The sequence below is a fragment of the Asterias amurensis genome, chromosome 19, assembly GCF_032118995.1.
Source record: "Asterias amurensis chromosome 19, ASM3211899v1".
Classification (NCBI taxonomy): domain Eukaryota; kingdom Metazoa; phylum Echinodermata; class Asteroidea; order Forcipulatida; family Asteriidae; genus Asterias; species Asterias amurensis.
Window position 1 is genome coordinate 8,740,623 of NC_092666.1, and position 12,406 is coordinate 8,753,028.

General features: G+C 36.1%; 1 protein-coding gene across 7 annotated transcripts in view; it reads right to left on the bottom strand.

Moving 5' to 3' along the window:
• Positions 1–456: 456 nt before the first annotated feature.
• LOC139951574 (cell adhesion molecule 3-like) overlaps positions 457–12,406 on the bottom strand; it is a 51,097-nt gene continuing 39,147 nt past the window's right edge. For 6 of the 7 annotated variants that reach the window (XM_071950530.1, XM_071950527.1, XM_071950529.1 and 3 more), the window contains 2 exons: positions 10,909–11,173; positions 457–6,205 (listed from right to left, as the gene is read on the bottom strand). In XM_071950530.1, the coding sequence (XP_071806631.1) occupies positions 6,074–6,205; positions 10,909–11,173 (397 nt within the window). In that variant the 3' untranslated portion in view covers positions 457–6,073. The remainder of the gene's footprint in view (positions 6,206–10,908; positions 11,174–12,406) is intronic. The other variant, XM_071950531.1, reaches the window with a different exon arrangement.

Here is a 12,406-nt window from a genome sequence, read left to right on the forward strand (position 1 = left end):
TGTAATGACTAGAGCAAGCTAGTCGAAACGTTGAGACCCATTCAAGAACAGACTCCGCGGCAGTGCAGTTAAATACGATCATATAATCTTAAGTAGTAGTCCCAGCCAATTTTCTATAGCTACCGCCCGGGTAGCAGTTAAAAAGCAGGACAGTTCTTTTCAGAACTGAGAAGTCTCCCGAATATCCGATAAATCTACTCCGCGGTAGTAGAATAGAGAAAGACAGTTCTCTAAGAACAAACTCTACCTGGCAACAAGTAGATACACACATGGTTTTACCACAAACCAAATATATATTGATACCTCACCATGCAATGCCTCAAATCCTATATAAAATGCGAATAGTCCAGAAAAGAGGCTTGTTGTACTGCAGGGTTCCCCTTATTCTGAACCCAAACAGATTCTGTGCATCAAAGATGCAAGGTAAACAAACAATCAGACGATCACACAAAGATATTTGGCTGCTTGTATCATCAACCATTTTTAATAACTAGCAAGTACTGTAAATAATTATAAATTACAAATATATACATCGATTAAATGAGCGTTATAACAAGCAAACATTTGAGAGAATCACGCAACAATCTACATTATGTACAAAGCCAAATCAACAACACCTGAGCCCAATTTGTATAGAGCTGCTTCAGCAAAAAAAAACAGTTGCTAAGCAAAAACAAAATTATGCTTACAATAATAAGGTTACCAGCCAAACTTCCATGTCACGTGTACAGTTTGTGACTGGTATTCTGCTCACTATTGCTAAGCAGGGATTGCTAAGCAATATTTTCTGCTTAAGGAGCTCTATGAAATTGGGGTCAGTCTGAGAGATTTTTATGTGCCGTCATTACTGGGGTTTACACTCGGCCTTGGCGCCCTTTCTCAACACTTTACCAAAGACTTAAAGATTTTCCTTTGGAAGTGCCCTTTGCAAAATGACATTGGCCTTGCCCTCTCAAAGATAAAATTCAAGGCTTGAAGTTGTGACCCAGCAATGGCAAAAAAAATAGTATTCTCTCAGAATTAACGAATGTCATCAAAGACGGAGGAACTTTCATAATGAAAACTGCGTAAAATTTTTCAAAAGAAATCTAACTTTTAACTGGGTAGAAATACATAATTGCCAAAAGTTGAAAGTACAATTCTTGTTCAGCTTAAATTTTTTTTTTTTTTTTCTATGTATAACAAGTTGATCTTTACTCTCAAGCATTTAATATTAAAGAAACCATTTTGATATGTATAATCTATTAACAATTAAACACACATATCACTACAAAACAAATTAAATAAAAGGAGTCTTTAACTATATTGGTGAAAATAAATTTGAAACAGATGAATAATATGTGGTGATGAATAAACGAACAAACAGACCCATTAAAAAAGCTTGATTGTGTATCTTCACGACTACTATGTTAGTTAACTAGTAATTTTAAAACAAATATATAAATTGTTTTTCAATTTATAGACATTGTGCTACTGTATATACCAGGGCTAGATGGATTTCACAAAGCACCAAGATTCATCTTAAAATGAGTTGCCATTTTTGCCGTATTGATTTGTATCGTGACATCACATTCTGCTTAGCAATTAAGATTGATACACAGTTAAGATCGATCTTAGCTCTTTGTGAAACTGTACCCAGATATCTGCTTTTATAATGCAACTACCACAACAAATGAACAAAGAAATATTTGGAAAACTGTGGTTTGATTCTTGTTCCCTTTTACAGATCCAATGCAATTGGAGTCAAAAAGAACATTTGCAACAAATATCAAATTTGGGGAATTTTTATTGGGAACCACAGACCGATTTTGCCGAAAGTTACCATAGACATAAAAATCATGAAACGGAAACAAAAACAAAGCCATCTAAAAAACTCAACAGGAATACACGACCACAGAAATAATATCAAAATATAATTACAGAATAGTTATCAAAAAATTAATAATTATTTACACGTGCACAAAATTAAATGATTGTTTTTAAAATAACATAGTATGTAGATGTACAAAGGCAGCAAGAGACGCTACGTCCCAATAAGTCTGGAATCTTGTTTCAAGGATTTTGCCTGCAAGCGTTTTTTTTTTATTTTGTCTGGGAAAAAGTTACTGTCCAATGAAGCAATGTACATTACATATTTTTGTTTAGTGGTTACAAGGCTGCATATGAGGCAAAGGCTTTGGGCCTGGCTATGGCTACATCTATTGGCTGCAACATCATTGGGAACAGATTTCTCCATCCATAGCCACAGATGAAGCCATTAAAGAACTTGCGTACTTTTTCTAACACAAAACAAATTGTCCACAGATTTACATTAATCTCACACAGTTTGAAGATAATAATAGTGGAAAGCTTCCCTTAAAATATTACTTGCTGAGGTGCTGTAGTTTTTAAGAAACGCGTAAAACAAATCACAAAAATACGTTTTACATGCTAGAATAATTTTCAAGACTTTTGTTTTACTCATTTCTCAAAATCTACAGCACCTCAGTTTTCTATCATCGTTATCTTCAAACTATCCAAGTTTAATGTAAATCTGTGGACATTGTGTTTTGTGTACTACAAAAAGTAACCAGACCCTTTTGATTTGAGTTTCCTTCTGAAAAGTTTAAAGCGGCAACAAGAGAGAGCAAGCATTGAGATTCTTTTATTTACAACTTTGTAGATAGATACACTACATTTCAAATCTGATTTTTACAGAGAGAGTTTTGATTAAAGCCGTTTTTGGTTGGTTGGTTTTCGTATTATTGTATTTATGTTTTATTTTATCAGTTTTTGATAATTTTAGAGGAAGAATTGTGGTGAAGAATGTTAGTAAAAGCTGGACCTTCTAGTATGATCTGATTTCTGTGTTCCTCTAAATCTACTTTCAAGAGGCTGGAAACAAGACAGGATCCGGGCTTGTTGGGCGTCTGTTGTGTTGGGTGGAGGGGGAGGGGAGTGGGTAGTGATGGTGTCAGTTGGTGAGGGGTGAGGTGTCAGAGGGTAACGACTGGGTTAATGGGAGGGGGGGCAGTGTTCTCGATGTGCCTATTTGGAATTTCCGGATCTGTCTTGTACAAAACGTATGTGTGAATATTTAGGACTATACAAAACTCTCTAAAAATAACTCATTTTCCTTTAATTTTTACACTTTTAAAATTTCTTATGGTAAAAATAGTTTTGGCAAAGACAATTACATGTATGCCAGAAATTTTTCTCAATTTTTTTTTGTTGTCTTTTATGTAGAATCATGACGGGAGGAGATGGGTCATTCCACAAGCATTAACATTTTCCCTTTTTTTTCTTCCAAATATGGCAAAATACTTATATATATACATATTTATGTATTTTAGCTGCTTTTTATGGTAATTTTTTTGGGCTGTGTTACTTTATCACATGACACAGTGCTACCCGAATAAATTTGCTGCGTTTCAAAAAATGGCATTCATGCATAATTCATGATGCAGCATGCATATTCATACTCTACAATGTCAGCAGACAGCTTTTGACCAATCACAATTCCACAAAGATTGCTCCCACAGACAAGACTTTTGTATGCTAGAACGATGAAGCCTATCGACCAATAACAGCGTAGCAAATCACATGACCCTGATGATAATGTATACACCTTACTACACAAAGCTGTCATGGTCAATATCCATGACACAACCCAATCATGTGACCATCATCTAATTTGAATATTCATACAATCTTTTATACATTATGTTAAGAGAAAAATTGAACACCTTTGAACGAGAACATTTAAAAACGAATTAGAAATGCAGTAATTGAGGTCCATCATACCTTATCATTCTCGGCACCAAATAACGAAAGCAGTTCAAATCTCAAATCCTTCCTTGAAGTTTTAAATCCAACACGTATCCAACTTTAAAGACAGTGGACACTATCGGTAATTGTCAAAGACCAGCCTTCTCACTTGCTGTATATCAACATATGCATAAAATAACAAACCTGTGCAAATTTGAGCTCATTCGGGTCATCGAAGTGGGAGATAATAATGAAAGAAACAAACACCCTTGTCACACAAAGTTGTGAGCTTTCAGCTGCTTGATTTCAAGACCTTGAGTCCTAATTCTGGCCTCGAAATCAAATTCATGAAAAAATACTTCTTTCTCAAAAACTATGTTACTTTGGAGGTAGCCGTTTCTCACAATGTTTTATACAACCAACCTCTCCCCATTACTCGTTACCAAGTAAGGTTTTTATGCTTATAATTATTTTGAGTAATTACCAAGTGTCCACCAGCTTTAAATCATCCAAAATAACCTCTAGTCTATCCACCTCTAGTGAATAATTCTTATGTAGTTGCAGGAAACGATTGAAAAAAAGTAAAAGGTTCTGTACACAAAACGTTTTTTCCTTGACTATTTATAAACGATCAAATTCTGTTACTTTTTTAAACTGTGAGAGAAATTTTGGTACTTATGTAAAAAATTGAGTAATATATACATCCAAGTATTTGCAATCCATTCACTGTGACCATTAAATACTAAATAATAGTTAAATTAATTGCAGTGTCAGCATTTGAGGACTGTGGTGACTTTTAATATTTGACTATTGGTGAGCTATAACTCTACTATAAGTTGACTATTAGTGAGCTATAACTTTATTATAAGTTGAATATTATAGAGCTATAACTCTACTATATGTTGACTATTAGTGAGCTATAACTCAAGTTGACTATTGGTTGGCCTATAACTCTTCTATCAGTTGTATATTAGTGTTGTATAACTCAACTATAAGTTGACTATCAGTGAAGTATAACTCTCCATAAGCTACACTCGTAAGTTGAGTATAGTTGGTCTTTTAATCAGCTATTTGACTTATTATTCCACCGTTAAATAAAACAGAAAATAGCTATCATAGAAATATCATAAATCAAAAGAAATAAGTGTATGGGAGATTTTATAGACAAGGACACAATGTTTCTAAATAAAATGTAATTTAAAAAACTAATAATTAGAGTAATAAAGTTAGAAAAAGATTAAGAGTTTTGGTTAGTCTAAGGCGGGCTCATTGAAGACACTTTATTTACATTTTGCGTTATTTGTTTGTATTATTTAAGGAAAGGACAAGAGTTTAGTGGAGTTTTAAGGCAGTGTGATCCTCATAATTAAAAAAGTCGCAAGTATTTTTAATTTTTTTGTTCATTTTTTTAACAATCAATGTCATCTTAATTGTACAAGAAACATTTTGAGGTCGAACGAGAAACACTTGTACATATGTAAACAAAACCAAATGATTGATAAATAAATAACCAATCCGGAAATACATTTTGCACTGCTGACCAATTCTTTAAGTGAACTTTCAGAAAATGAGATGAGAGATGTTTGACAACACAAGAATATTTCTTCTTATTTTAACAGAAAAAGGGGAGCCTCTTTTTGATTTTTGACGAATACTTTATCAATATATTGTGATGAATAATTCATGAGCAAACTGTAGTGAATAATTCATCAATTTGGGAATGACAATGACAAACAGAACTCTGCTAGTTCATGAAGATTATTGAAACTAAACTCAGTCCATGTCCATCAACACCCATCTCTACCACTTTCAGGCTCTAACACCAACCTTAGGCCGTGTCCGATCTGGCGACTTCGGCTACAGCTACGGCTAGATAAGCGCGTCTGTCAGTGTTAAAGATTAGACAGACGCGCAAGATCTAGCCATAACTGAAGCCGAAGCCGCCGTTTCATACACAGCCTTAGGCTCTTTCTAAACCTCAGCTTAGGCTTCATCTTTAATATCATACTCCGTTTGATGTTCCAATCTTAACGCAGACCATAATCAACACTAACCATGAGCAACATTGCCACATGTCACCTCACAAGGCTTGAACACCCCTACAAACTAAAAATCTTCCAACCTAAACAGTGAACACAAATCCCAACAACGGAACCTTCCACTCTGAAAAAAAGAAAAAGAAGTTCAACAAACAGAATCAAAATTTTCAAGCAACTTTTTTTTCGTACTGCAAAATCCACTCCCCTTTCAAACCACCAGCTGCAAAAATGGTCCCTTCCATATTCAATACAAATAAAAGAACTCTTCACTTGATAAGAGGGGTGTGTTAGACTAGGATGGACGCATACTGTGTTGGCTCCTCCTCTGGATAATGGATTTGTCCGTGCCCATTGGGGTCTCCCTGCCGATTCTGAAACTCTAGATCAGCGTAGTTTACACCGCCTTGGCCTCCACCGTCCTAACAGAGAAAGAAGAAGAAAAAAACTTTAAAATTCGCAGCTGAAATAACGCGATAAATTACAACAACCTTAAAGGGTCTGGGTACTTTTTGTAGGACAAAAAACACAATGTCCATATAGACAAATATTATTTTTGTGACTTGTTTGACTTATTTCTCAAAAACTACAGCACCTGTGTGAGTTTAATGTAAATATGTGGGCATTATTTTTTGGTGACCTACAAAAAGTACCCACACCCCTAAAACGAAGTAAGTAAGGTCTGCGGTGACAACATGTAAACATCTCTTACCTGTATATCTGTGCTAACTCAAATCGGTGTAAAGGATAAAACCAAATGTAATACACGCTGGTGTTTTGGTAACACTGAATAATATTCTTTATCCCTGATACAAGTTTGGATTTGATTGGAAACAAGTACTGTGTAAAATTGTTTGGAATTCTTACAAAAAAAATTACAAACAAAATCTATATTTCTTATGAGTGATAACCATAGTGACTAGTATTACATTAGTGGGTAGAAACCTGAGTCTAATATCCGTTATTGTTAAATAAAACAAAATTCAAACTTAATTTAATGAAATCAAGCAATTGCGAAAAAAAAAATTTCAAATCAATAATTATGTATTGCTACAGTGTATGTTTATAAAGAAAAGTAGAGATTTCAAATAAACAAATTCATAAAAATAGGCTTTTAAAATGTTCAATTCTTTTGTTAAATCAACCAATCAATCAACAAACAAAAGTTCAACCAAGAATTTTTCTGGGGAGAAAAATGTTTTACATGTTAAACAAACGTTACACAAAATTGTATCAGGGTAAAATGCAAATAGTGAAATAATCAGCTGTTTTCAAGCCTACGACAAATTTTCAAATAAAAAATACTCAGTGGTAGGGAAGTTTATACCAATCTTGGCAGTCTTCCTTTTGGACAATTCACAACATAAAGCGTCACCAAGAGCTTGCCCTAAAGAAATCATCTTCCATAATTCAAATTACAGCAACTAAAAATATAACAACCTTCACATAAAATCTGGGGACAAAAGGTTGAGATACATCATAATTCTATTTCAGTTACTGTTATTATATATTTCTGATGAGATCAAAGATACCTCATGAAGTAAACTTACATGTAACCTTTGTAGCTTGCAAGCCTTAGTGAACCAGCCGTTGATTTCACAAAACTCCTCCTAACTTAAGACCAATCTTAAGAACTTAGAATGAGTCCCAACCCTGCACTGTTGCATGCAGACCTTAAGATTAATCCTAAGTTAGGACGAGTTACTCGTCCTAACACTAGATAAGACGAGTCCTAACTCTTTGTGAAATCGACCCCCAGAACCACTAGGGTTATTATGTTCACCCCTACTCAGCTATGACAATTTGTTTTTATTTGTGCACTACCAGCCCTGGACTCTAGCTCTGGTGATCAACAAGGTATGGGTTCCAGGCCCGGTCTTGACCCTTGTAACCATTGTTTCGGATGGGACATAAAGCCGTTGGTTCTGTGTGTTGTGTAATGCACCTCAAAGAAACCAGTTACATTTAACACACAGAGAAAGGGTTTGCCGCAAAGCTTCTGGCAGTGGCTGGTAAAAAGCGCCGCAGCAAAACCATGTTAACCCTTACAAGGTGCTACATGTACATAAATGGATCTCATAATTAAAAAACTGTAAAACCTGTCCAGAATTACATATTGATATTAGCGCTTTGAGACACCTGTAGATAAAGCATTATTATCCCAACGATTTATTACTATCATTAAAATTCCATAGAACCTTTCCACAGCAAACTCTTGGTGGCGCTAAATATTCTAACTAGTATTATTATCATTAATACATTCTAATTCCCCCTCATCGGGGCAAGGGTAGAGTAGTTATAGCTTTAATCATGTAATCACGTAGTTCTTTGCAATTTTTAACAACAATTTAACAATTACAACAACATCATTTTCACAAAGCAAAAATTTGAAACATCATGCAGTACACCAAGTTCACAATCATATCCATAGCCACAAAAATATGCAAATGGGTAATATAAATAAGCATGAAAGGCAAATGATGTACACACATGCAGGGAAACAGGTACATGTAGGTGGAAGAAAGAAGGCATTTATAAGCAACACATTTAAAACCATCTTCGGTGTATGAATGTTGTCGCTTTTTTGTTTGCAAAGGAGCTTAAAGGCAGTGGACACTATTGGTAATTGTCAAAGACTAGCCTCCACAGTTGATGTATCTCAACATACGCATAAAATAACAAACCTGTGAAATTTGAGCTCAATCGGTCATCGAACTTGCGCGATAATAATGAAAGAAAAAAACACCCTTGTCACACGAAGTTGTGTGCGTTTAGATGCTTGATTTCGAGACCTCAAGTTCTAAATCTGAGGTCCCGAAATAAAATTTGTGGAAAATTACTTCTTTCTCGAAAACTATGGCACTTCAGAGGGAGCTGTTTCTCACAGTGTATTATACCATCAACCTCTCCCCATTACTCGTCACCAAGAAAGGTTTTATGCTAATAATTATTTTGAGTAATTACCAATAGTGTCCACTGCCTTTAAGGCAAACTTTTTCGCATGGCACATAGATTTTCAATAAGTCCCAAAGGAAGCATCAGCTTAATTTGCAGAAAATATGGCAGCGGCAACGATCCAAAACTGACCACTACAAGCACTGACTGTTTTTGACCAGTGCCCAAGAGATCTCTGTTAACTAGGACAAGTTGAAGAACAAAAGTAGGCATTGAAAAACTGACTATTCAAGCCACATTCAATAGTCAACCCTCCTACTGTCTGACCATTCAATATCATTCCACTGCAGTTGTGAATGATACATAAACCATGCCAGCCTGCAGTTTGATTTAATGTGGTGAATGGATCTACACTGTTCACAGTCAACCCTCCTACTGTCCGACCATTCACTGTGGTTTTTAATGATATAATTAAGCTATGTCAGCCTGCAGTGTGATATCAAGTGCTGAATGGATCAACACAGTTCACAGTTAACCCTTCTACTGTCTGACCATTCAATATTATTCCACTGTTTTTTAAATGATGGATAAACTATACCAGCTTGCGGTATGATATTATGTGGTGAATGGATCAACATACGTGTATTGGTTACAAGTATCTTTCCCTGCCTTTTAACTTGATGGACTCTGGTTCAAATCTCACATTGTGCCTTTTTAATTCCCTTAGTTTATTGATCCCATTTGCGAAACCAAGGCTTCACAGAACACGAAACTTAATAATAGCCAAGAAACCCATAAGCCTTTTTGAGGTATGGCGGAAGTGATACGCGCGCGTCACACGCGGCGCGACTTATGCCACGCTCACCATGTTGGTGGTAATTAGGTTTACATGTAAACGCTGCGTCGCCTAAAATGCGCACTTCAGTGAATAACATACGTTCCATTTCTATGGTCAATACGCACAAATTTACCACAACTTTACAGTGTTGTAGTAGAAATGTGTCCGCCATACCCCAAAAAGGCTTGTGGAGAGAAGACAAGGAAGTTTCAGTTTAAGATGTGGGAAGAAATTGCAAGAATTATTTCAGGGAAAACCCTCGCAGTCAGGTTGGGACTGAAAACTCGATCCTTGTAATGTCCCACCTGGTGGGAAATAAACCAGGGTCCTACATGTACAATCCCGGCCATATCTCGTTTGGGCCCCCTGCCCCCTTTCAATGTTGGTTCCAATTGGCGGTCTTCTTCTGCATTACAGTCAACATTGAGCGGGGGGATGGGGGGCGGGGAAGAAGTTTATTGTCAATGGCAAGTTGTATAGATATAGAAGGGTTTGCGGTAACACCATGTAATGACTATCTCTAAATGAGTTGGGGTGGTTCTGAAAAGAACCGTTGGTTAACTCGACGTTTCGATCAGTATGCTCTGATCGTCTTCTGGAGAAGACGAAGTTGGATATGGTGGACAGGGAATGGTTTTATTGTAACGTAAGGGATGGGTGGCACAAGCATTTTGGCCGGGATTGTAGAGGTGGAAGGTGAGGAAAGATACCACAACGCGCCAACCTAACCACCCACTAGCCTTCCATACTGATTGTTTGTATTTTCGTTTCTATGTACTCTATTTTTAACAAGTTGTTTCTTTTTTATCTAGTTTGAATGTTTTCCTCCCACATCTGAAACTGAACAATTTCTTCACTGTCTTCTCCAATCTGTCTTCTTTCAGTTGCACTTTACTTTTCTAAACATATATAACTTTTATTCCCCATGTTATAATTGTTTGTGGCGAGGAGGAAATTGTAGGGTTCTAGATCTGCTACTTGAAAGACATCATCATAGACAATGAGGAATAAGTGTTGAAATATTATAGTACCTTTGCAATAACTTTTTGATAAAACTTGTAATTACAAATGTTTGTTGCACTTTACTTTTCTAACCCCCACGGTAAATAATTTGTGGTGAATAGGAAACTAAAGGGCTCCAGATCTGCTAACTGAAAGACGTCTTCAAAGACAATGAGGAATAAGTCTTAGTATTCAAACTTTAAAATATTAGTATCTTTGCCATTTTGAACCTTCTTAATCACAATTTTCAGTTGCACTTTACTTTTCTAAACATATGTGATTTCTTCTTCCCCCATGGTAAATTGTTTTTGGTGAATAGCAAACTGAAGGGCTCCAGATCTGCTAATTGTAAGACATCTCTTCAAAGATGTCGAGGAAAAGTCAACCTACCTGGTTTCTCCCATCAGGGTTTTCAGCAGGGTAACCCCTGTTGCCTTCGACGGGGGAACCCCTGTTGCCTTCGACGGGGGAGCCCCCGCTTTGCCTTGGGGCAGCGTCGTTCCCGGGCTGCTTTTTCGAGTTACCCGTGGAACTGCGGGGAATCCTTGGTTTTTTGGGTTCGTCATCGTACTTGTGGACGCTCTGGCGCACTTCGGGTTGGTTGCGAATCATATCAGCGTTTGAGGCGGAAGGCTGCTTCTTTAGTATCGTGCCGCTATGGTTGGTTGGGGGTGGACGAACAGATAACAGGCAGAAGGGGAAAAAGGATAAGCACAGGGGAGAAATAATAAATAAATAAAAGTGGGGGGGGGAAAAACGGATGAAACCAAACGGCAAGGGATAGAAAAATAACATCTGCTTTTGACTATGAAAACAAAAGTTCTGGCTTGAATACTTTTAGGGACAACTACCAGGGAGCTGAGGTTTGAGACAACAGCTGGGACACCATACAGCCAAGAAAAGGATCAATTCATTTGTTGATCAATTCTCAGTTTTGTTGTTCATACATTTGATCAGTGGTATAAAAAATAATCAGTGTACCAGTTCAAGTATCCAGGGTTTTTATAATTTTTTGTAGGTCAAGCTTTTGGCCATGAAATGAATCCCAGTGCTCACTGTGAATGAAGATGTATGTAATATAATTTACTTGTGAATGAAAATAACGGAGCAATGTTTTCAGGAGAGTCGCGTAAATCCGTCGTATGTACATGCTTAAACAAATTCATCTCACTGAGATTCGGCAGTTCGTTACCCACATCCCGCAACTTTTTAATGTTTGCAGAAATGGAAAACTGCACTTGAATTTGTGGCTGCTTTGTAGAGTGTTTTTTTTAATTTTCAATTGAATTATTATATTTTGTACAAAATTGGTTACTAAAAAAAAATTAAAATGTAAACTTCCATGTCTGTGTAAACTTATAGAAACAAATTAATGTTTTTCCTTTGTAAGGTGCTTTTATTTTTTTTTTTGTCAGGTTTGTTAATTGTTTTTATTTTAATACATTTGATAATTTTCTGGACAAAAAAAAATGATCATTGGTTTTTACCTTGTAGGTTACTTTAAACTTTTCAGAATTCTGGCTTGTTTTGATTACATGTCATTTCTATTTTCTGGGCGAAGACATTTTATTTCCTTTATATATAATCATCCCTTTCCTTTACTTTCAGGAGGTTTTGAGCTAAAAGGCTGTAGCTAAAAGATTGAAAATCAATATAGAGCCGTTGGACTATTCTGGTTTTTAAGACTATCGAAAAATGCTAGACTGAACGACTGTGTGCATTTCAAGCAATACAACAAGTGTTTTGTTGGTTTTTTCTTTTTTTTTTTGGGGGGGGGGGCACATTCTATGTCATATTTACACATGTATAGTGTCTGTGTTTATTCAAACTGAATGCGCCTTGTCCTTGTATCCCTGATGGATTCTGGTATTTCATGCTCAGATTATTC